Source organism: Artibeus jamaicensis, unplaced genomic scaffold (genome assembly GCF_021234435.1).
Source record: "Artibeus jamaicensis isolate MK-2021 breed Jamaican fruit bat unplaced genomic scaffold, CSHL_Jam_final contig_471, whole genome shotgun sequence".
NCBI lineage: Eukaryota > Metazoa > Chordata > Mammalia > Chiroptera > Phyllostomidae > Artibeus > Artibeus jamaicensis.
In genome coordinates this window covers 1,657,570-1,681,876 of record NW_026521850.1, presented here as the reverse complement: position 1 = coordinate 1,681,876, position 24,307 = coordinate 1,657,570, and the positions used below count along the sequence as shown (strand labels likewise).

The window sequence follows — 24,307 nt, the reverse complement described above, 5'->3', positions numbered from 1 at the left end:
TCTTTATCGGCCCCACCTCACTTCCCTGTTCAGTTCACTCCCCTGCGTGTGGCCGAATGAGAGGTTGGAGAGCGTGTGTTCCCGTGTCTCTCACCGAGAGACTGAGAGGGAAGGGGGCTCATTTCCGAGCTAAGGCACAGGAACTGGGACCACCCACAGGGCCCAGGCTGGAGGAGCAGCCCCCTGAGGGTCGGGGGCGGGGGGGGGGAGCAGAAACGCATCCCTTCTAGTCAACACAGATGCACGAGGTGTCAGAGCGTTTCACATGTTTCCGGGAGCAGATGGGACAGCTGGGGACAGGACGTGGCCCGGGGCAGAAGGCCAAGGAGGGTTTGAGCCCAGACCCTTCACGCCCAGCCCTGTGGTGGGTCCCCTCGAGTCCTCTTTCAAATTAGGCAGAAGTGCAGCCAAGTTCACGGCCCGGGCAGTGGGCTGGCGTAAGGAGCTCCTGCCTGAGAAATTGCGTGTCCGCCGGCGAACAGCAGCGGGAAACAGACCAAAGGGCCCCCTAGGGAACCTCTGGTCTGGCGTGGACGGTCCGTGTGACTCACCTTTGTCCCTTCTTTCCCGGTAAGGCCTGGGAGCCCCTGTTCACCTGGGGGCCCGGGGGGCCCGGGGTGGCCACGCTCGCCCATGGGACCAGTTTCTCCTGTGGGACCCTGCGGGGAAATTGGCGTCAGCCACACATCAGGGGATGCACGGGGCAGTCACCCTCTGTTCCTGACCCTAGGGGACAGCCGTGGCAGAGGAGGCTGAGGACCCACGGCAGGCCCACGCCCTCACGTGGCTTTGCCAGTCTTCCCATTCTCGTGCAAGTCTGGGAAGGAAAAGATCAGAGCCAACCGGCCGGAGGAGGTGGTGCCACGCCCTGGTCCTGCATTTCCCGGGTGTCACAGGGAAAGGAGGGTGGCAAGGAACGTGAACTGTGAGCTCCAGAAGACAGGGTGACTGGCCCCACCCCTTGGGCTAAGCGCTGGTCCTGGCTGCAAACCACCCTTGAAGGACCCCAGAGCTGTGAGAGCCGCAGGCCAGTGGGCACTGTGGGCAACAGCAAGGGCACGGGCAGAGCTGACCTGGCCCCGCCCCCGCCCACGGGGAGCACGTGGACGGGCACCACAAGGCTTCCATCTCCATGAGCAGCACCGACACCTTCCGAGTCCTGGGGGCACCGACACCTGAGCTGTGCCCCCCCCACAGTGTGCACCCCAGAGACCCAGGGAGGCTGCATCTCACCTGAGGGCCGACCACGCCGGGCGGACCTGGGGGGCCGGTCTTGCCTTGGAAACCCTGTGAAGAGAGGGGGCCATGCTGAGCCGCCGCTGTAGCGGCCCCCACCCCCTGACGTCCCAGACTTCATGGGGGATGGGCCGGTTTCCCTAGTTCCACCGAATCTGCGCTCAGCCCCAGAGGTGACCGGGCCAGCACGTCGGCCCCACTGGCCACTTCCCGCAGCTGCTCTTTTGTGCGGAGAGGTGGTCCCAGCGTGGCTCTTCTTCAGAGCGTCACTCCACGCATCTGGGCGGGTGCGGCACCAGTGGTGGCGGCCGGAGCTGGACCTGGGGGCTCAGAAGCGACTCGGAGGAGACTGACTGCCTCTGTCCCCAGCGCCACCGGTGCAACCGGGCAGTCTCACAGCAGGCGCCTGCGCGCGTCTCCACAGTGTCCTCTCTGCTCCATGCACGGTGCCTACGTAACCGCCCACGCCACTGCCGGTGCCGGCTGTGCCCGCCCACCCGCCTTGGCCGCGGCGGGGACGCCCAGACACCAGTCAGAGTCTGCAGAGGGAGGCGGCTGCTTTACGGACCTCGCTGGACCCGAGGGCGGGCGGCGGGAGACGAGGCCCCTGCGCAGGCCCTGGCCACTCCGGGCGGCCTGGTGCACTTCTGGAGCAGCATCCTCTGCATTTACCGGGACGGAAACCTGGGGGGGGGGCTCAATGCCTCTGGGGGAAGGGGAAGAAGGCCCCTCTGTGTGGGCCGTGGCCTGGGACCACCTGTGGCTGCTGAGGGTGGGGTTCGCTCCAGCTGAGGAATGGGCCCTGGGCTCAGGAGAAGGGACGACCTGGACTGCTTCTGTTCTAGAGGGTGGACGGAGCCAGCACCCTGAGGGCCTTTCTGGACAGCGGGGCTGGACTCCGAGGAGGAGACGTCAGTCCGGGCTGGCTTTGGAGAGGGCTGTCCTCCGTCTGTGGGGTGGCCGGCGCAGCAGAGGCAGCCGGAAATACCTTGCTTACTTCCCGGCAAGGACAAGCGGCTCAGCCGCCCTGCCAGCCTCGTTCCGATTAAGTCAGAGAAAAGCCGGGGCCGTGCCAACCTCCCTCTGTCTCCCCAGAACAGCTCTGGAGAAACCTGGGCACAGCCCAGGCCAACGCTTTAATTTTTTTTCTACAGACAATGGAGCAAAGAAATCTCCACGAGGCAGCCACCAGGTGCCACGCAGCAGGACACGGGGAAGTGTAATTAAATGACCTTCCATCACAGTGAGCCAAAGAGACAAAGGGAATTTTTTTAAGCCGGCACCAGAGAATATATTAAATACGACATTGAAATCTCACTGGTGGGTGGGGGGGGCTGCTGCTTCTGTGAGAAGCTGCAGAGACCTTTGACCCGGGGACCATGGCCGTGGAGGCCAAATCGCCGGTGACGCAGTTATAAGGAGGTGGCCAGGCCAGTGAGTCCAGGACGGTCTCAGCCTGGAGCCTCCAGGTCCCAGGTGTGCCCACCCCCACCCCCGGGACATGTGCACAACAGTGTGAGGCTGGACCAGATCCCATGCTGCTCAAGGGCAAGGGCATGATCACACTTCCGACAAACGCTTTGTCTAAAAACTAGGAATGTCACACTCCTTTAACCAGGTGCCGAAGCCCGCCATGGCCACTGCTAAAGGCGAGGGCAAGGTCAGAGGTCAGCTGCAACGGCCAAGACGCCAGGCAGGAGGGTGTCTGGTGCCCCGGTCTGGCCCGCCGGGCCACCTGTCCTCACCACAACAGAGGCAGGACAAGGAGCGCGCCGGGCACCTGCCACCAACCTTGAGATATAAGGAGCCGGCCAGACGCGGCCGGGACTGGTGCCGGGTCCCCACCCCTTCATGGACACTTTCACAGCCTGAAGTCACTGCACGACTGGGCCAGAAATGGGGGCACCTCCCCCCGATTTGCCGTTGGAAAAGTGCCGCTCCAGGAGCTGTGCTCCAGGTCACTTGGAAGGAGGGGAGGTTGGCCACACGCGTCCCAGGGTGCCCGTGGTGTTGTGTGTGTGTGTTGTAACGTGCTTACATGTGACCCTGGAAGCCAGCACCTGCCATCCACACGGAGATGTCATGTGTGCTGGCTGGGGCCTGCAGGGCCCCCCCCCCAGATAGGCCGCCCCCCCAGGCCAGCAGGGCAGCGAGGCTGGTCCCCCTTCGCACCACCAGTACTCACGGTCTCGCCTCTCTGTCCGGGGTGTCCCGGGAGCCCGTCCTTGCCTGGGGGGCCCTGGGGAGGAAGCAAAGGGACAGAGTTTCCTTCCGTCCTGACAAGCTCGTGCCCTGGGGACCTAACGCTGCCCGGGGAGCAAAACCGCCGCTTCATTTCTGAGGTAACCAGCCCATCGTTCCTGGCGACAAAGCACCAATAGGAGCCGCGCACCCGGTCACCCTCATGGCCCAGGGGGAGAAACTGAGGCAGGGAGCTGTCACCGGCTCCCTGAGGTCCAGCCAGCAGGGGGCGCCAGAGGACGGGCCCGGGTCCACCCAAGGCGGAACTCGGCTCCCTCCGGACCACTGCCCTCAGGTGCACCCGCTGGCAAAACCGCCCCTTGGTTGATGTCCCCTCCCTCCACAGGGGTGTCAGAGACACACGCCACGCCTGTTGGGACTGGGACTGCTGTCCCTGACCCCAGGGCCTGCAGGGGCGGCCTCACATGGAAAGAGGGTGTTTGCTTGTGTCATCCAGTCAAGATGGGGGCCCTACGCCCGGTGACTGGTGTCTGCATGAGAAGGTGGCCCCGAGAGGCCACATGAAGACACAGAGGCAGAGGTCAGGGTGGTGTGTCTGCAGGCTGAGGACGGCCAGCAGCTGGGACAGGGGCGTGGCACGGAGTCCCGCGGGGCCCCGGGAGAAGCCAGCCCTGCCGGGCCTGGGTGTCGGCCCTCTGGCCTCCGACTGTGAGAGGGAACCCTCCCTCGTGCCGAGTGACCGGCTGTGCTGCTTTGCGACCGCAGCCCCAGGACCCTCACGAGGGACGCAGCTGGAGAACACGGCCGTCCGAAGGGGAGGGGGGTCCGGCTTCCCAGAGCGCACTGGTGCCCCAGTGCGGGAGGGCCTGATGGGCATCTCCAGAAAAGCCTGACATCAGGGGAGCCAAGCCAGGAAAACATGCTACTTACAGGGGGGCCCTTGGGTCCAGGAAATCCGGTGGGACCTTGGGGTCCGTTGGGTCCCTAGGGACAGAGAACGGCCAGTTTGAGAGCAGCCCCTCGCCCCATCCTCCAGAGTCCCCCTCTGAGCGCAGGCCCAGGCCCAGGGCATCAGCGCCTTCCTCACCAGAGCACAGGAGGAGGGTCGGTCAGGGGTTTGGACAGCCAGGCCACAGGCCACAGGGCACAGGCCCTCGGGCCACATGGCGTGGAGGACCCAGTGTCCCGGCCACCCCCACACCCCCAGTCCAGGGGCCACCCCCCAAGACAAGACCTGACTTCCAGCACAGCTGCCACCACTCCCCCTCCGGACTTGGGGAGACCTCCCCCCTTGGGCAGGGTCCCTCTCCCTGGCCCGCCCCGCAGGAAGGGCCGTGGCGCTTACCCGCTCACCCGGAGGGCCGGCCGGGCCGTCCCCTCCAGAGTTGCCCTAGATGGAGGGGGACAGGGAGGAAAGCTGCTTGTTGTCACTGTCACCATTTCTGACGGAGACTCTGGCCACACTGTCCCGTGCCCTGCTGTCTGTCCCCATGCTCGGCACGGACGGATGCACTGTGGCCTCCAGGTGGGTATGTTCGGGTAGTGAGGCGCCAGGCCAGGGCCTCAGCCAAACGGGAGGCCCATCTCTGTGGCGGGAACTCGCTCTGGGACTATGTCCAGGGCAGGACGGGCCCTGCACGGCTGAGGTCCCTTCCACACTGACAGTCGGGAGCTGGTGTCCTGCCTCTCGTTGGGGGCAGATGTGGCTCAGGTGCTCACCCACGGTGGCAAGAATTTCTAGATTTCTGGCAAAGGTCTCAGCAGCCTTCAAACCCATTTTTCAAGGGAAGAACTGAGGCCTCCCCCCCAGAACTGGATGGGGCATTTGTCCGAGCTGGCCTGGCCTCCTGGGGCCCGGTCCTGCCCCGGCCTCACCTCAGCCCACCACTCGGTCTGACCCAGCCCGCCCACAGGCCGCTGGAGGTGACCAGCTCCCCCTTAAATTCCCCGAGAACGCTTCCGTCTTCCTTGTCTCACAGGCGGAAGGCCCGATGGCCCTCGGTCACTCCCTGTGGGTAGCAGGGGCGGTGGAAACATACCTTGGGGCCGGGCTTCCCGGTGATGCCCCGGGGGCCTCTTTCACCCCTCGGGCCCTGGTCAGAAGGGAAAGAGGAAGGTCAGCTCACGCCCCCCAGACTCCCGGAGACCGCCTTCCCGGCGCCCGGGGCCGCCCCCTGCAGCCTGCCCGAGTTTCTGTACCGCCTCCGGACCCAAAGGGGTTTTACCGTTGGGCCTCGCTGCCCCCGCGGTCCCGGCTTCCCTGGCGTGCCCTAGAATCAGAAAAGGAGGACGTTGGTCAGTCACCGCCTGTCACTGCCTGCATGGTGGCCTCTCCTGGTTCATGGAGAGACACCTTGAAATCAGAAACCAGGAAGGACCCCACTTCACCTTTTATGTTTTTTCAGTTGGAGAGTTTCAGGGAGGGGGGTTCAGGGCGCCCTCAGCATGCACGAGGCTTTGCTGAAATCCAATTTTCTCCCTGTGGTCTGATGGATGCTCACGGCCCTTATCTGGTTTCTCCCCTGGAAGCGTCTGTCCCCACCCCCCACCTCCCTCCTCCCTGCGCTCCCGCCAGGAGTGGGGAGTCATTATTGCAAGAACAGAGAGGAAAGTCAACCGCTTCATACATAATTTACTTTTGCTACAGTAAGAATATTAGCCATTAAATTTTCAACAGGCGCCGCAGACCAGCACACTGGCAATTTGGCGCACGAATCCTGTATCCAGGGGTCATCCGCTTCTCTCCTAAAAGGCCTGAGGCTCCCTTGTTGTCAACTCGAGTTTCCAACCACAGAACCGAACAGAGGCTTCGTCCCCTTCTGAAGCAGCGCCAGGGCCGATCGGCCACAGACCCGCGGCCCCGGGAGGCGGCGGGCTGACCGGCCCCATGTCCACCACCTCCCGGGTCCTTCTCCGGGACTCTTTCCCGGTTTCTGAGGGCTGAGCTGCAGGAGGGGCTGCTTGCTCGTGGCCCTGCTGTCTCCTCTCACCACCTCCCATCCACTTGTACCTGGAACCAACCCACTTGCTAGTCTCTCATTTTGGAAGAAATCAAGCCCCGGCTGGTGTGGCTCAGTGGATTGAGTGTTGGCCTGGGAACCGGTGGGTCGCCGGTTTGATTCCCACTCAGGGCGCATGCCTGGGCTGTGGTCTGGGTCCCCAGTTGGGGGCGTACTAGAGGCAGCTACACATTGATATTTCTCTCTCCCTTTCTTTCTCCTTCCTTCCCCCCTCTCTAAAAATAAACAAAGTCTTTAAAAATCTTTTAAAAGAAAACTGAGTAAGACTGTTTGTGATTACGAGGTGATTACGCTGCTTTTTAGTGACGCCAGAGCTTTCGGCTTCAGAAAAACGTCTGCACAGTTGAAGAGGCAGCCGCGTCCTCCCGATGGGCTCCACCAGCCGGGACCCTGTGACCAGCTGTGAGTCCCTGGCATCTGCCCGTGCGCGGCTCGCGTCCTCCGCCCTTAGCCGGCGCCACTGTGGCCCAGCGCGGTGTGAAGAGGCAGCACAAACGGCCCTCGGTTCCGACCTGTGCCCCCTGAGTGTGAGGCTCGGGCGCCAGAGGGTCTCAGCCACGACCCCGCCCGTGCTCCCCAGTGACACCCTGTGCCCCGTCCTCTCTGTAAACAAACCCAAACCAGAGAGTTTGGGTCCCAGCGACTGACATCGCTGGACAAGGCGCCATGATCCAGCTTCCTTCACACTCTGCCTGGGGGCTCCCGCCCGATCCTCACAGGGTCCCGGAGGCAGCCTTGCTCCTGGCGAGAAGCCACCACAGGGGAGAGGAGCGTCCTGGTGGCTGGAGGGGACGAGACGGGGTGGCTCTCCCCAGGCAGGGCCGCTGGGGCCTGCGCAGTGATGGGTGGCCGCGCAGCTCACGTCACGCCAGCTGCGGAGGGGCACTCGGGCCCCTGGTGTTTTTCCTGGTGAACCTGCTGTCACTCACCCCAGGACCCGTGCCTCTCAAAGCCAGGACGGGGCCAACAGGCGTCCCCATCGCAGCCACCGGCTCCACCCATGGGGCGTCTGGTGTGGGGAGGGGGCAGCAGGTTTGTGTGACCCGGGACTTGGGTTTGGCCCCCGGCCACCGGCCAGCTATTCCCTGGAGACTGAGCCGTAGAGACACTGGGCGCAGGGGGCATCTGCTCCAACCTGAGTCCACTCCCTGGGGCCACGGTGGCCAGCTGGGTGGCAGTCGGGCTCCAGCACCCAGGCCGCAGGCTCCTGTTCCTCAGCCTTCCCCACGGTCCCCACCCAAACTGCAGGAGGCCCCTCTGGGACTCTGGGAAGGGCATTTTGAATGTGGCCTGGCACCTTCCGTCAGGGGCAAGACCTCGCCCAGCTCCACGGCGGTGGTGAGTCCCGGGCCCCGCCCCAGTGCCGCTGGGCACTGACCCTCTGACCCTGGGCTGCTCACTCAGGGTGACGACAAAGGGAACGGAGTGCGTGGCACCTCGGGGGAGCCCGGCAGGGGCAGCGCTCGAGTGACCCGAGGGGAGCCTCTGGAACTCGGACAGCAGCTCTGGCTGCACAGTGAGCAACAGAAAACTCTCTCTTCCTTCCTTTTAAAATTAGCCGGAGGTCAAGTCACCGAGGAGACAGCAGAGGCCGGGTTGGCCACCATCCTTGCCCTGTGCCCCCCCACGCCCCCCACTGGGCGGAGTCATCTTGCTTAGAGTGCGGGCCCCACCAGCCACCGCCCACTGGAGGTCGGTGCTCGGAGAGAGGGCGGCAGAACTCGCCACCACCTCGGCCGGGCCGTCCTTACCCTGCCGCCCTTCTCGCCGTTGGCGCCGGGAAATCCAGGAAATCCAATAGAGCCCTGAAAGAGGAGATGGGGGAGTCTCGTGAGCGCTGGGCTGGGGGGGGTCTGCTGGGGGGGTGGGGGGGCCTGTTACAGGGCATGGCCTCCAATATGGCCTCCTTTACCCCCCATCCACCACCACCCACCACCATCCACCCACCACCTGTCCACCATCCATCACCCACTTCACGAGCAGACCCTCTGCATCCCAAAGACCCCAGATCTAACGACTGAAACGGAGCCCCGACCACACCCCCCTTTCCCGTGTGGTGCACGTGGGCAGACGGGATTCCAAGGCCCGCAATCCCGCCACCAGCTGGGCACGGGCCATGCCTGGCGCCGTGCCCGCCTGTGGGGGTGCACCCAGCCCCAGGGGCCTCTACCTTCCCAGTGACTTGAAATCCTGACCCGAACATGCACCCTCCTGCCATCAGACAGGAGACACCCGAGGAAACCTGGGGTGCAGGCTCCCGACGGCCCTGCTCGGAGCCCGGTGGCTGTGCACGAGGGCCAGGCTGCGTCTCATCCCTGCCCCCTTGGCTGCCGAGGCCGCCCAGCCCGTCCAAAACACTGCCTGAACTTGACCTCTATGGCCCCTCCTCTCCCAGACTCTTCTCCTCCCCTCCCCAAAGAGAAAGCGTGTCCATAGCCCCTGCATCGGGACACGGCGGTGCCACCGCTGTGGGCGGCCGCGGCACAATGTGGTCAGCGTCCCACCGTCGGACACTGAACAAGCTCCTGCCTCTTGGCGAACTGTCCCCTGCACCGTGGGGGTGATCTGCACCCCGAGCAGGGACATGGGCTTCCACGGACTGAGGTGGGCATGTCTGTGACCAGAATGGAAACACAAGGTCGCCAGCCCCACCCCCATAGCCAGGACTGAGCCGAGGCCACACGTGGTCACGGAGGACAGCAGAGCCACAGGGGCAGGCCTGAGACACGGCACGACCCTCCTTCGAGGTCACTTACACGTCTGGTGCGGCCACATGGTCACTTTTAAGGAAGAACCATGAACAATAAAAAGTGAGGTTTTAAAAAGAAAGCAGTGTTTAAAGGGTTTCCAAAGCCTGACAGGCTGTTTCTCCAAAGCGGACTCTGTGTGACAAAGGCTTCCTCTCCCAGTTACGGAAAACGGCCTTCGAATCCCCGGGAGGGCAGAGCTGGGAGGGGTTTGGCCACGAGTCTTGCACGTGGGGAACCCCGCGACCACGACCCTGAACAGGCCACAGGCCCTGAGAACCTCAGGGCGGCCCAGGGCCCAGGCAGCGGCCCCTTTCTCTGAGAGGCTCGACTAGCTGCCCCGTGAAAGGAGGTCTCTCAGAGGGCAGACCTGAGAGACAGCTGGGGGACAGGGGACAGGGGACAGGGCACAGGGCGGGGAGGGGCTGGAGCGTCCCATGGAAAGTTACCTTTGGCCCTTGTCTTCCTGGGTAGCCGGGTAGCCCTGGGACTCCGAGTTTCCCCTGCAGAGAGAAGAGGAGCCGAGTGACATGGCCGCACACATTTCTCAGTCCCACAGACATGGTCACACCCCGAGGCCCTGCCTGCCCTTCTGAGTGGTCCCTCCCTGCCCCCACCACCACCTCGGAAGCCAAAGTGGCCCGAGGCACAGGCCGAATCAGGTCGAGACTTTACTCTGCCATGAAGCAGTTCTGGTCCTGGGACAAGACGGGCAGGATGGGGCCACTCAGGGGTGCATCTCATTGGGGCGGGGGCGCAGGAGGTGCGCAGGCGCAGGGCTTTGCACCCGGAGAGCACGTCCACAGGGGCAGCTGATGGGCTCAGACCCCGGGCCCCGCAGCACCCAGAGGAGGAGCCCTTCCAGGGGGCCGGCAAGGTGCTCTGAGGGGCCACACTCAGGAGAAGAGAGAGGCTCATCTGTCAACAAATTGCGGGGGGGGGGACCTGGCAGTGGCAGGAGTGAGTGTCAGGATGACGTACAGGGGACAGGTGGCCATGTCAGGAACCACCGCGCCCCAGGCACAGGGGCTCAGCCTGACCAGGTCGCCGGCCTGGACGCCAAGGGCCACTGGGAACGGTGTGTCCCCAGGAAGGGACCGAGCGCCCTGGGTCACATACCTTCTCCCCAGAGGGTCCCAGAGGACCGGGGTCGCCATTTGGACCTCCACGACCCTTAGGGCCTTCGGGGCCATCTTCCCCTCTGGGACCAGGTGGGCCGATCTCCCCCTGCAAGGCAGAGAAGAGAAGGTAAGGGAGACCCCGCGGTGTCCACGGTCACCACTGCTCGGGGAGTGAGGGCAGCATCCCAGGCCTCCTTTAAGGGCCTCGTGGCCGGCTCAGCCTTCGGGCCCCAGCGAGCAGATGTGGCCTCCTCGTGCAGGGAACCACAGGGCTCCGCCGAGGGGCCATGCTGCATCCTGTCCGCACAGAGCCGGCCGGCCACTGGTCCAGGGTCCAGACCACACACTGCCACTCCCCGAGTACCCTCCCACCTTCTGGAAAAAGAGTGCCTCTTGGCCAAAATAACTTCGTTTAGCAACGAGAGCCCTGAAATGCAGCTTTCCCCATTCCGGGGAGGAGGGAGCCTTCCCTTCCTGAAACCCCAGGAGGCACCGCAGTGGACGGTGACCCCGGGCTGGGCAGCTTCCTGTGTGCAGATCAGCCCACAGCAAACCCCACGAGGCCTCCCAGAGAAAAAGGGGTCTCATCCCGCTGCCCCGGATTACAGGCGGGCAGCCTGGGGGCCTGGTGAGGCCCCCAGCAGAGCCCCGGTCCGGCCTGAGGGCCCGCCCTAACCTCCGGGCCTGCTGGCCCCTCCTCTGGCCACTGGTCTCCAGGACCAGCTACAGGACAGCGAACAGGGAGCCCAGCTCTGGCGGGGGGCTGAAAACGCCCTTCCCCTTGGAAGTGTCCCATTTTCCTCGTTCAACAAAGACACCCGTCACGTGTTCCCTGAACAGGAGGGGGTGCCTGGGCCTGGGCAGACGGTCCTCTGTGGGAGAAGCCAACCTGACAACGCTCGTCCCTGGTGTCCCAGCTCCAGGGCCCCGTCCCCACCCTTCCCAACAAGACGCCGGCTCATGGGGCGGCAGGCTTTTGAAAATGGGACCCTCCTAGTATGGACCCCAAACACACGCACTGAGTTGCCAGAGAGATGGCGATCCCCTTGGATAGGGGGAGTCGGGGTCCCGCCCCCACGGAGAATGTTCTAAAACAGCTGTCCTCAGTGGCTACACAACCGGGACGTGACTGGGCAATGGACCCTCTCTCGTCTGCCCTCCTGCAGAGGGAGGGTCAGATCACCGGTGCCTTTCAGGTCCCGGACAGAGCGCCGAGGGCACGGCTCTGGTTCTGGAGTGTTCCGTGGGGGAGCTGGCATGGCCGCCACCGGGCCTGAACCTCCTTCCCTCCTGCTCGCTTTGAAGCCCGAAGGGAAATCGCACAGCGCTCCCCTCAGGGCAGGCAGCCGGCCAGCTCCCCGAGACCTCCTTCAGGTCACCGCGTCATCGCCCTGAACTTGTTTGCCGGGCGACACAGCCAGCGACTGTCTGCCGGTACCTGTCACCGAGCGTCCTGCCCTCCAGAACCACGCGCTTCCTCTGGGCCCAGACGGCTCACTCGCCAGGAACTCTGGGCTGTCGCCGGTGCTCCGGAGCCCAGCGTGGGGCCGCAGAACACGGGGCTGTGGGGGGCCTCACCCTAAAACACCACCGGGACATGTTTGGGGGCCACGGTGCTCCGAGGTTGGACAGGGGCGCTTCTCAGCTTCCTCTCTCCCAGGCACCACACCAACTGCCCTACAACCCAGGGTACCGTCCCCACTGACCACCAGGGTGGGGCCAAGACACAGGGCAGAGAGGGGGTGACCACACGTTGCCCCCAAGTGACCAGGAGGTTAGTGCCAGGTAAGGAGGGGACGGAGAGCCAGGCCTCTGGGCTCCCGGCAGTCCCCGGCCTGTGGCCCCGAACGCCCCAGCCCCCCCTTCCCGGAACACTCACCCGGTCCCCCTTGATGCCCATGTCTCCTTTAAAGCCGGGAAAGCCGTCTTCCCCCTGGATGCGGATGAGAAAGAGAGAAAGTGGGCCTCGGTCGAGACGGAGAACCCGCCTCCCGATGGCTCTCCCACTGGGCACGCGGCTCCCATCCCCAAGCCCAGAGCCTCCAGGCTGTGCAGGACACGTTGGGAAGAGGACCGGGGGCAGGACTGAGACGGGACAGGACTGGTTGTGCCCAGCCGGCCGCCAGGCCCGCAGGCCTCACCCTCGGTGCCCCGCCCGGTGTGGCAGCGGCCACAAGGACGCGGAAGCCCAGAGGTGTGGCCTCTCCCCGCCCCCACCTTCCAGGGCCCCTAGGGACGGAGCCCTAGCTGTCCTGGCCAAGAGGTGTGCCCATGCCACCTGACCCGCAGCCTCTCAAGCAGCCCTGTCTCTGGCTAAGGGACAAACGTGGCCGAGCCAGAGCTCTGGAAGCCACCTGCAGCCGGACAAAGGTCCTGGGACCAATGGCAGGGGGATGCAGGGACTGGAGCCTGTGCACAGTCCTGGGACAGCAGCAGGGACAGTGCCTGCTGGTGGGGAACATGCTCGACCGCAGCCAGTGGGCTCTGTGGGAAGAGCAGCGTCCGTGGGGTGGGTGGGGGTGGGTGGGGGTGGGTGGGGCCCCGGTTCCCCACTCCCCGCGTCTCCCAGGACGGGGGCGACGTGTTTGGAAGCTGCGCTCAGGGCTTTGCCAGGCTCAGCGGGGCTCTGGAGGGGGCTGAGAGACTGTGTGTGTTGCGGGGGGGGGCGGCGGTGGGCTTCTTCCACAGAGCAGCCCACTGAGAACTGAGACCGGGCAGGGTGACTCGCGAAAGCCCTGGTGTGCAGACCGACCCAGTGTGGCACCGGACGAGCCACCTTGGGACAGGAACGGTGGATGCTGTGGGCGGGGAGCTTGCCTGACGCAGCCTAAGGCCTGGTACCCCCCCCCCACCTCTGCTGTGGCCGGAAGGCTGCCGGGAAGACGTCTAACAACTGAGTGGACCCGCCTGCCGGCTGCCCTGAGAGGCCGCCCGCCCAGAAGGGGAGCGTGGGGTGTCTGCTGGCCCCTGCAGAAGAGTGGGGGGCTGTGGGCTGCCCCCGGCCAGAGACGTGGCCTTGGGCAGGGGTGCAAAGCGCCAGACCTGGACCAGCGGGGGGCACACCCATGGCTCCAAGGGCCTGTCCTCCTCCACTTGCTGTTGTCCCTTTGCAAATGGTGTGACTCCCAGGGTGGCATCAGTCCCCTCAGTACTCAGGGGCGACACCCGCGCCAGCTGGTGCTGGAGAGCTGATGCCTAGGAGTCCGGTGCAGGGCCGGGCAGGGCCACTGTGGGGTGGGTGTGGGCAGGGAGGGGGCCGGGAGGGATGGACACTCACCTTCTCGCCCTTGGTGCCCTTCAGACCCCGGATGCCGTCCGCCCCCTACACAGACAAAAAGGGGGGTGAGCACTCACGATGAGGAGCCCTCCTGAGCCTGGGCCCCAGCCCCCAATGCCAAGGTGAGCTGCGTGCCCAGCCCCCGACTCGGGAGCCTCCCGCACCCTGACCTCAGTAGGAAAGGCTCGGAGGGCTGGCGGGCGGCCTCCCGGCCCCACACCCATGTGCCGGCGACTCTGGACCGGCCACCGAGGGCCTCCTGTCTCTCTGGGGCTTGCAGAGCACAGACGTGAGGCCTGAGCCCCGGCCCCCCAACCCCCCGGGCCCCCGCTCGGCAGCCTCGGACAACCTCCCGGCTCCTGTGAGCCTCGGCTCCCTCAGCAGGGAAGTCGGGGTGACGACAACCACGCCCCGTGAGTGCTGGTGGGAGGGGACCCCTCCAAAGCTCGGGGACTGTGCGCGGCAGGCGTAGCACTCAGGACACAGGAGCGACGGGCCCTCCGATGACTTTCACCCTCGTCATTGTTGACACGTGGCAACACAAGTTACCCCGACAACGATCGCCATTAGTGCCATCAGCTCAGGGCACACGCAGGCTCTGTGCTGAACCAGAACCGTGAGGGCAGGACGTGTCCTCTTTCCTCCGACTCAGTGCCAGCGCCTCCCCTGGGCCCGGAGGCTCAGCCCCCGGTGGGGTTAAGTGGCCGCCCCGCTCCGACCTCCCAGCAGGGGACAGATGCTGACAGCCGCCTGCTGACACGGGGTCCCAGAGAGAGGCCAGCCTCGCCATTCCGTCCTCCGGCTGATGCTGCAGCCGGGAGGGTGGGCCACCTCCTGGAGGCCCGGGCCGCTGGCCGCCCTCTAGTGGCCAGAACTGTGAGCGACTGTGCAGTTCTGAGCTTCTTTCCGCAGAGAGGGATGGACCCAGAGGGACAGACAGACAAATAGACCCTGAGCGGAGCCTGACCTATGCAGGGGGCCCCTGTGGACCCCACCAGCGCCCTGGGCTCTGTCAGCCCCGGCGACAAAAGCTTCCGGAAGGAGGAGGGGTGTGCAGCCACCCTGAGGCCCTGGATTGTGGGCCTCCGGCATCTGCTCCCACCTTGCTGCCGGGAGGGCTCCTCCTGGCCACGCCCTTCTGCAAACAACAGCACAGGACGGAGAATCCCTCCCTAGGGCCCCCCTGACCCAAAGTTCTGCCGTTTTCTGGCCCACGTCAGAGGCCAGGGCGAGGGGACTGGCCGGGCAGGGTCCCTCAGCGCCAGCATTGCCGACTCCGGGGCTGGGTCGTTCCTCATCAGGGGCTGCCCTGTGCGCTGTCCCCCAATGAGGGGTACAGTGCAGTGAGTGCCCCTGGCCTCTACCTGTTCGATGATAGAACCTCCCAAAGCTTAAGAGTCAGAAGTGCCCCCAGGTGTCCCCCAGGCTGAGAACCCCGGGAGCAGCACACCCACGATGGCCCCAGTGGCCCATGCTGGGGCGCCAGCGCCACCTAGTGGATGGGAGAGCCCAGGGACGGGGCTCTCGGGACGGGACAAGTGCGCAGCCATGGTCTCCCGGCAGCCCACCCCGGGGCACCACCACTGCAGGCTCAGTGCGGGGTGGCTGGGACTCTGTAGCCCCTCAAGTTCAGAAGGATGCCCCTCGGACAAAGGCAAGACGGGGCAGGGGAAGGTGTCTAAAGGTCAGAGATGTCGCAGGACAGGAGGGGCCCCTTTCTCAGGAAGCAGGCGGGACTCTGTGCAGCTCGCCCCTCCCCACCCCCGCCCGAGGGCCGTGGGTCTCAGGGCCACCACTCTGCCCCCACGCCCGCCCAGGCCGGCTGCCTGGTTGCCGCATCCCGAGTGCACGGAAGGGCAGGAGTCTGTGTCTCCAATCCACACACCACCCAACACCCCTTCCCTTCCACGCCCGGGCTCCGAGCCTGCCCGACTGCTCACGCGGGAGAGCGCTGGAATCCGAGACAAGCCAAGAGCGCCCTCCACCTGAGCCCTGCAGCAGGCACCTTGCCCTTGGCAGAAGCAGCTCCGGGGGTCTGCCATGTGGGCAACCGGCAGAGGGTCCGCTCTGCCATGAGCACACGTGAGGTGAACAGACACCGAACTCACACAGGGGGCGTTTCTTCTGAATCACCACCTCACGGAGTGCCCTGGGCATGGGGTGACGCCCGGGCACAGAGGAGCCTGGCCGCCCCCACCCCCCACCCCCGCCCACTCCCATGGAGGCGGGGGCTCTCTGTAGCGGCTCACTTCCTGGGAAATGGAAGTCAGGCCACCTGGGCTCCGGGATGGACACAGGGTTGGAATAAGCAAGCCTGGGTCTAGGTGCTGAGGGTGGCAATGATTTTAGGCTCATTTGGGGGCAACTCAGAAAACTGAGGTCCTCTGCCCCACCGGGCAGCCATGCACAAGGGCTTGAAAGGCGAGAACCCCTGGCGCCTGCTGGTGTGGCTCAGTGGCTGAGTGACGGCCTGCCAATCAAAAGGGTCGCAGGTTCAGTTCCCAGTCAGGGCACACGCCTGGGTTGCAGCCAGGTCCCCAGTAGAGGGCGCGCAAGAAGCAACCACACGTTGATGTTTCTCTCCCTCTCTTTCTCCCTCCCTTACCCTCTCTAAAAATAAATAAATAAAGTGTTAAAAAAGGAAAGGACAGAGCACCTGAACTCTGCGGTGGGGGTGCCGAGGAGCGCACGGTGTGCCGGCCCCTCTTGCTAAACCGTCTTTTCAAATGTACATCCTTATGTACTTGCCTGCACGTCCAGTTAAGCCATTTGAAGGGAAGCTTCCCTGCCCGCTTTCTCAAAGCCGCAGAGGCGGGGCACAGGCCCGTCCTGGGTGGAGAAGCCCTTCCCGGAGCACGCCCCGCCCCCGGGCACCTGCCTCTCCAGCCGCACGTGCCCAGCGAGTGCCAAGAGCGGGCCCCAGTGGAGACTGTGGCTCTGAGCAAACACAGGCCTGGCAGAATCCGCATTCAGGGCGTTGTTGGCGCCGTGCGCCCGAGTAACACGGTTCCTGGAGCCTCTCGGCGGCAGAAACACGGGCGTGAATGAGCAGACATCTCCCATAGACGTGCCCCCGCCTGGGCCTGCCCAGTGTGGCCGAGGGAACGGCCCAGCCCAGCTGACCCGCCCCCAGGAGAGAACGCCGGGCTCTGGCCCGCAGCCCCGTGGTCCCGTGGTCGGCGAGGGGCCGCAGGGAGCAGCAGGAAGCTGGGCCAAGGAAGACAATAAAAGCAGCAGGGCCCTGGCTCGGGTGGCTCAGCGGATTGAGCACCGGCCTGCAATCCAAAAGGTCGCCGGTTCAATCCCCGGTCAGGGCACATGCCTGGGTTTCGGGACAGGTCCCCAGGGAGGGGGTGTGTGGGAGGCAACCACACGTTGATGTTTCGTTCTCTCTTTCTCACTCCCTCTACCTCTCTCTAAAAATAGACAAAATCTTAAAAAAGAAAATCAGCAGGAGGCACCATCCTGCCATCCGAGTTCCGCCCTTCCTGGTTCCAGCTGCTCATCTGCCCGCCCTGCTCAGGCCCAGGGACCGGACCCGGCGTCCCTCCAGCAGCCTGGGAGGGCCAGGTCCTGCTCCAGTCCGGGCGCGCCCCGCCAGGCAGACCCGCAGCGGCAGGAGCCTCACCTTCACTCCTCGAGGCCCGGGGTAGCCGATGGGGCCCTGGGGGCCAGGCGGACCCTGAAACCAAAGGGTAAACTCCATTAGCGGCTTCTCAGTGGGTGGGGGGCCTGCTACGTGCAGTCCCCTCCGGGTCCTCGCCCACCAGCGGGAAGCTTGCCTTCCACCAGCGAAGCCCCCTCTTGCCGCGTGCAGACAGGCCCCAGAGGAGACACCGGGCGGGCCCCACGGGCGTCTGCACCCAGCCCCGAGCTGCAGCAGGAGCTCCTGCCCCTTCCCAGGGGGGACGGCATGACCAAGCTCCGGGCAGGCCGGGCTGGGCAAGTGCTGACACTCGGAAGGACCGTGTTGCCGTTAAAGGAATGCTCTGCTGGCCGAGGGGCCTCGGAGCGGGACGGGTCAGCTCCCGGCTGGGAGAGGGGACAGGACTGGCCACCCAGGGAAGGGCCTTGCTGACAACCACGCACGGCCGCCAGTTTCTGCTTGGTCAAGGTCAGGTTGCACCCACAACCCCCTGTGCAGAAACCAAGGGTGGGGCAGGGCCCAGGACCCAAAGGGACGGGAGGACCCGGGTCCGTGGGGAATGGCCCCACGTCAGAGCCATCGGGGACAGGGCTGCACCAGCTCGTCACGTCTTCGGGGAGCGTCCTGGAGCAGAGGGGGGCCCACAGCCCCGAGGCCTGTCCTGCGGGAAGGGCTGGAGGGTCCGGACCAAGGCTGCACCCACCTGGGTTCCTTTTTCTCCAGGGGGGCCTTCTTTGCCGGGATGGCCCTGTCGGGAAAGAGAGGCCTGTATCAGTCGGTGCCCCACGGACGTATGCCTCCCCTGCGGCGGCCCCATCAGCAGCCGGGGTGCCGCCCGCTCCTTCCCGCCCCCCAACAAAAGCAGGCAATGCTCAAAGTCAGGACGACGGCCACTGAGCCCGGCTCGGTCCCTCCCAGCCACTCGGCCCAAGGGAGTCCCACAGCCCCCGACCCTCAGCTGCGTCCCTTACACCGGGGGTATCATGCCAGGCCCTGGTGACGGCCAAAGTTGACCATGGAGGGGGGCCGCCCCGAACTGCGGGTCAGCGCGGACAGTATGACAAAGGCACTGGCTCAAGGTCACCCAGCAAAACGAATCTGAAGCCAAGCAAGGTCACGAAGCAGGGCCAGGCCCCTGGGCACCCTGCTCTGGCCCAGTGGTCGGGGTGCTTGCCGTGTGCAGACCCGGCTGCCCATGTCGGGGCAGTGGAGAGAGGCCAGTGCACGGGCTCTTTCTACTTCCTGTTTTCCTGGACTCAATGCCACTGGGCACAGCAGATCCTGATGTCACAGCACGCGGGAGGGCACTGAGGTCCTTTGTGTGTGCTGGGGGGGTGGTCCCTGGGGAGCCTGGTGGCACCAACTCACTTATCACAAAGGCTCGAACAGAAAGGACTGGAAAGAAACCTGCCAGAAGGAGGCGGGTGGACTCCCCAAGACGAAAGCCCGGCCGGCACCCCTTCCTCTGTACTGGTGTGCCTGCCCCCACCATTCCGCAAAGAGCATCGCCTTCGTCACGGAAAGCTAGTGAAGCTGAGAGTATTTCTATTGGACACTTTTCTGATTAAAAAAGCAACACAGGCTCTTTGTACATGATTAGGCGACTGCAAAAGAAAATGAAAGTCCTTCCGAAGCACCCCTCTCACGGTGCGGAGGCTTCCTGGGAGGTGGGCCCCCGCTCCCCTCGCCGCACACACGCTGGCAGATGGGCCTGCGTGGCAGTTTCCCTGTAACGTGGCGCCGCCGGGACTGCACCTCACGGGCTCTGGAAGGCCCCTTTGAGGGTAGCTCCCTCCTGGTCCCCCGAACCAGCCAGCCAAGGTGCATGGCTGTCCGTACTGGCTCCCGTGCCTCGGGTGGACCACGAGCAGGGGTTAACCAACCTTCTCTTTCCTAAGCCGAAGCTGAAGCCAAAATGCGACCAACCTGGGCTGGGGGCAGAGTGGGGCAGGACCTCTCTCTGAGCCGAGTGGCCATGCACTACTCTGGGAAGGAGGGTATTTTAAATATTTTCCTGAGTCCGCACCCCATGCCGGTTGTGCCCGGGCTGCCTGTGGAGGTCCCCTTGTCCTTTGCATTAAGCACCTCCGGCTGCTGCATCAGCGCAGGGCTCGCAGGCCAGCAGGCGCCCGCTATTCAAACTCTACGTGCCGGCAGACAGTCCCGAGGGCAAGGTGCTCAGCGAAATCAGCCAGAGAAAGACAAGCACCGAGTGAGCGCACCTGTGCGCGGAATCCGAGTAACGAAATAGGCTGACGAAGGAAACAGGGACTCAGAGGGCGGACTGACGGTGGCCGGAGGGTTGGGGGCCAGGCAGCCGGTGGAAAAGGTGACGGGAGTGGGAAGGGCAGACTGGCCGTGACAGGACAGTCAGAGACAGAGCATCCAGCTCGGGGACCGGCGCTGTGACGACTACGCGGGGGCCGGGGGGCCGTGGATGTTGGGGGGCGCTCTGAGAATCATGTGAATGTCGAACCATCGTGCTGTGCGCCGGGAACCAGCACAACAGTGAATGTCTACGGTGGTTGAAAAGCCAAAAAATGAAAAAAAAAAAATAAAGCTGTGCTGTTGTTTTGGGAAGAGACGTGGAGTCCACGAGGGGCAGCCTGCGGCCCCCCACCCCGGAAAGGGGCGTCCTGAAGGCCCCCGCTTCCCCGAAGAGTCTGAGAGGGTGTGGCAGGTTTCCACATGGGCCGGGGGTCTCGGTGCAGTAAGGTCGGGGTGGGGGGTGGTTTGGGTGTCCTTCCTGCAGAGCCACAGGCCGGCTGCCGCACAGACACAGCGCAGAAAACGCCCCGCTGACGTGGAAGGTCGCAGGCAGTGAACAGACGACTCGGCTGGCAGGCCTCACCTCCACCGCCCTCCCGGTCCAGCCCCCGGGGACACGGGGTCAGGGGGGCTTCCGCTTGGTTGTCATTTCATTTATTTCCTTAATTTCTCCCCCGCACAAAATGTGCTACTTTATAATTAGAAAATGCAATTAAGTGTCAATGGAAAGGACGTAAATAACATATTGCAAAATATTCTTGACTTTATATCCAAACTCCCAGAAGCCCCTGTGGTGGCTCCCGCGGGGACGGAAGCAGTTGGGACCTGCTGGTCCAGGTCCAGATGGGACCAGTGACGCCGCCCCGTGCACACGGAACCCCGTGGCCATGCACTCCACAGTCACCAGGGAATTACCAATGTGGTTCAACTTCCTTGCTCGGTTTTTAATGGCGTTATTATTAAAACAATAAAGTGCCCGTGTCTGAAGTAATTAATTTGGCAAGTCTGACTCTCAGAAGCAGGCTCTCCACGCATCACCGACCGAATACTCCAAAAAAACCCCAACTCCCCAAACCCGCCACTGAAAGAGAACTCGGAGGCGGGAGGGGGCAGAGGAACCACCGCCCCGCCCCAGGCTCCGGGCGCTGCCCCCCCCCCCGCCTGCACCCCCGCACAGATCGGATCTGTCACTAACTCGCTATTTCTGGAAGGCGCCCGGTTTGGCTGCACAGCTGTGGGCTCCCACGCGGCAAATGCGCTGCTCCGCCCCCTCCCTTCCCGGCCTGGGAGCCCTGGAAACACGCCAGCCTTCCCTTCGCACACTAGCACACGTGGCCACACTGCAGCCCAGCCCGCGCACCCTAGACAGTGACTGATGCTCCTGTTTGCACCACTGCCACTCCTGCGTGGAAGCACGTTCTGGAACCACCCCTGAGCTCTGGCCCCAGCTCTCAGGGGGTCTTCGCCACAGCAGGGCCACAGGCATGTCGCTGGCCCCAGAGCCTGGGTTCCAGCCCCTTCCCTGGGGTGGCCCTGGGGCCGGGTGCAGGGGTACTCACCGGGGGTCCGTCAGCGCCGGGCATTCCTGGGAGGCCTGGTTTTCCCAGGGGGCCCTGGAACAAACCAGACCCCGTGAGCGGGTGCCCCGGGCTCCCCGTCTACTCTGCACGCCCCCGGGGTCACTTGTCCAAGTTGCTCCTCAAGGAACATTTGCTGAAAAGGATGCTCCGAGGTGCTCCGCCCACACTGCATAGAGACTGCCAGCACCTGGAGCACCAGCGAGGTGCAGTTTCCGGGGCCTCGGGGTTTGCGATGGGAACAAATGTCCTGGCCAGGTGAAGCGAGGACCGGCCAGGTGAAGGGGGGACCCCAGGCCCATCAAGCTGTCTGAACAACCCCCCGGGGGTCGTGCCGCACTGAGACCCACCCCTGAGCGGTCGCTCTGCTCACCCCACCCAGGTGCTCTGCCCCCAGCACCCAACTCAGGGGCCAAGGGCGTGTTCAGAGCTGCCACGTTCAGCCAGGGCAGATCAAATGACGAACAGGGCGCCCAGTGAAATCTGCTTTCGGAGGAGCACAGGTAGTGCGAACGCAACCCGGTACCCTGTGCGCTCCTCTCCCCAAGTCGGGCAACCCTGCCCACAGCTGGAGAATGAGTGAGCGAGTGAATGACTAAATTAATGAAGGGGTGAACGAGTGATTGAGCGCGTGAGTAAATTTGTCAATCAGTGAACGACACAGGTCCAGACCCCCGCTTGGCCCCAGTGCTCAGTGCTCCGAGCTGAGTGGCCCCCACAGTCTGAGGAGGATAATGGCTCACATCCCAAGCCGCCAATGCCCAGCGCCCCTCCTGGCCTGCAGCGCACCCCACAGGCGGGCAGTGGTGCCCCTACGCCCAGCTCAGGCCACCTACCTTCTCTCCCGGGGGACCGATGGCTCCCTGGGGGCCGGGAAGACCCTAGTGGGGAAGGGCAGGGTGGAAAGGTCAGGAACCGGTTGGCTCCGAACCCCTCCCTGCCATCGCCCACCGTTCCCCGCGCTCGCGTCTGGACACCGCCCCCGCGTTCTAGGCCACCTCCGGGCCGAGGCTGCTTTGGGCCAGGCCAGTTGCGGCCCACTGCCCAGAAGCCCGCCCCCGGCTCACTCACCTGGGCACCGGGATTGCCCTGCTGTCCTGGGGGGCCGGGCTCCCCCTGGGGGCCCTACAGGAAATGAAAGCGAAGGCACTGATGAGGCTCTGGAAAGCGGGCAGGGGAGACCGCACCTCCTTCATCGCGGCCTGGGCCCCCCATCTTGGCCCCCCGTCCTCTGAAACTGCTCCGCTGCCCGACGCACCCACCACACACGGAGGCTGCCCCGCGGGCGCAGGCAGGCGGCCCCGCGCAGAACCGGACCACCACCCGCAGGGCTCTCGCCCTGGGCCCTGAGCGCCCCGTTTTTGCAAACGCACCCCAACCGCCCCCAGGAAAGCTCGTGAAGGGACTGAGTGGGAGATACTCCCCTGGGCAGAAAGTCCCCGAACCACCCTGCCACGCTCAGTCTGCCAGGACCCTCAGAACCGACACGGGGCCCGCGGGGGCTGCGAGGCAGGGCACTGCCCCTCCTCGGTGGGCTGACGTGCCGGCGGGCGCCCCTGCAGCCCCAGGGCCGCTTCTCCTCCCGCGGCCCCCACTGGTCTCCACAATGACAAACCTACTGGGAGCACCCCTACTGTGAGGCTGGGCAGTGGGGACCCCAAGACTTACCACATTCCCTTTCGGGCCCGGCTGGCCATCCATCCCCGTCACACCCTGCGTGAGGTCAGAGAAGGGACTAAATGCTGAAGAAGTAATGCTCGGGAGGACACCCCGGTCCCTGCCCACAATGTGTCGCGACCTTTGGGGAAGGGGAGGGGCTTGACCCCAAATAAATTCCAAAGCCGTGGTCAGCGAGGGGTCAAGGGAACCGCCAGGCCCCTCCCTGCCTGGGGGCAGGCCCGAGTTCTGAGGAAGCAGGGCCCAGGGGCTGAGGCCGGTGCACAGGCCACGCCTGGCTCCGGGAAGACACCCATCCGCACAGACCCCCACGAGAGCCACGAACTTCTACTTCCTTCCAGAACTTTCCAGAAGCTGCTGGAAGTGCTTTCAAGCAGGGAGGCAACGTGGTGTCTGGGTTACTCTCTGTAGCACCCGTGCCGTGTGGGTGAGGGGACAGCGGGAGAGCCCGTGGGTCCGGGGCCCCCACCCCCAAACCCGCACGGGCCGCAAGGCGGCTTTCTCAGGTGAGCCTCAGCACCCGCGGGCCCCTCCCGGGGGCGCTGGGCGAGTGTCCCCAGCGGTCAGTCAGTGCCGTGAGCCACAGGTGGCCCCGGGTCTCAAGGGCAGCAACGGAGACAGACAAGAAAACAGGTAACAGGACTTACAGGAGGTCCGGGAGGGCCCGGGGGACCCTTCGGCCCCAGCAGACCACGTGGCCCCTGAAAGAGAAAAGAGCAAGGAAGGGTGAGGTCCCGAGACCACGCTCAGCCCCCACTGTGTCTGGGGTCCCTGCTGCCACGCAGTCTCCATGCTGTCCCAGGAGTGCGGCCCACAGACCCTCCCACCCGGCTCCACGGCCCCAGCCCACCTGTCCACGGGGGTCCCTGGAATGGCTGGGGGCTCAGACGAGGGGTCGGGAGGCACCGGAGGGAAAGGGGGCCTTCCCACTCGCCAGGCAGGCGGGCCCACAAGCCCCCCACCAGGGCACAGCTACTCCGTGCGGCCTGGGGCGTGGGCTCCTCCAGTCCTCCTTGCCAGCGCCCTGGGCCCTCCCCTGGCAATGCCATGTGACTGTGTCACCCCACGGGGTCAGGGTGGACAGAGGAACTAGGGCCCGGTGGGGACGTCATGACCAGATGCATGAGAGGAAGCCTGGGCTCAGGCCTCTCGGGGTGGCCGCTGTGCCCGAGCGCAGCCCCCTCCCGGGCGGTGGGGTGCTCGGGTGGGAACGAGCCCCAGGATGGACCTGAGAGCCCATTGGTGACACTGCAGGGTCCCTGGCGGCCACGGGAGCCCACCCTGTGTCCCTTGCCCCCACCCCCCTACCGGGGAGTCAGGGAGCCTGTCCCCAAGGCTCAGGGACTTGGAAGGATGAACGTTCTCAGGCGCAGTGGTGAGAACCCTGGCCAGGTGCCCTGCACCTCAGCGGTGCCTTCGCTGCTTTAATGCCTAGTCCTGTGAGTGTTTTTTGGAAGTTAATGACCTAGAAGGTATGGCTCAAATGTGTGCTAGAGAGCGGGCAGTGTTGATGAATCCTCCTCCGTGGCTAATCAG

The 24,307-nt window shown here is 64.7% G+C and overlaps 1 protein-coding gene across 1 annotated transcript in view; it reads right to left on the bottom strand.

The window, feature by feature from the left end:
* The window catches only part of COL5A1 (collagen type V alpha 1 chain), a 105,641-nt gene that overhangs the window by 26,928 nt on the left and 54,406 nt on the right, over positions 1-24,307 (bottom strand). Inside the window, exons 21-39 of the mRNA XM_053667719.1 lie at positions 23,419-23,472; positions 22,763-22,807; positions 22,166-22,219; positions 21,931-21,975; positions 21,077-21,130; positions 17,953-17,997; positions 17,232-17,285; positions 13,604-13,648; positions 12,206-12,259; positions 10,325-10,432; positions 9,655-9,708; positions 8,210-8,263; positions 5,664-5,708; positions 5,478-5,531; positions 4,784-4,828; positions 4,369-4,422; positions 3,422-3,475; positions 1,234-1,287; positions 552-659 (exon numbers count right to left, since the gene is read on the bottom strand). Coding sequence (XP_053523694.1) covers positions 552-659; positions 1,234-1,287; positions 3,422-3,475; positions 4,369-4,422; positions 4,784-4,828; positions 5,478-5,531; positions 5,664-5,708; positions 8,210-8,263; positions 9,655-9,708; positions 10,325-10,432; positions 12,206-12,259; positions 13,604-13,648; positions 17,232-17,285; positions 17,953-17,997; positions 21,077-21,130; positions 21,931-21,975; positions 22,166-22,219; positions 22,763-22,807; positions 23,419-23,472 — 1,080 coding nt within the window. The remainder of the gene's footprint in view (positions 1-551; positions 660-1,233; positions 1,288-3,421; positions 3,476-4,368; positions 4,423-4,783; positions 4,829-5,477; positions 5,532-5,663; positions 5,709-8,209; positions 8,264-9,654; positions 9,709-10,324; positions 10,433-12,205; positions 12,260-13,603; positions 13,649-17,231; positions 17,286-17,952; positions 17,998-21,076; positions 21,131-21,930; positions 21,976-22,165; positions 22,220-22,762; positions 22,808-23,418; positions 23,473-24,307) is intronic.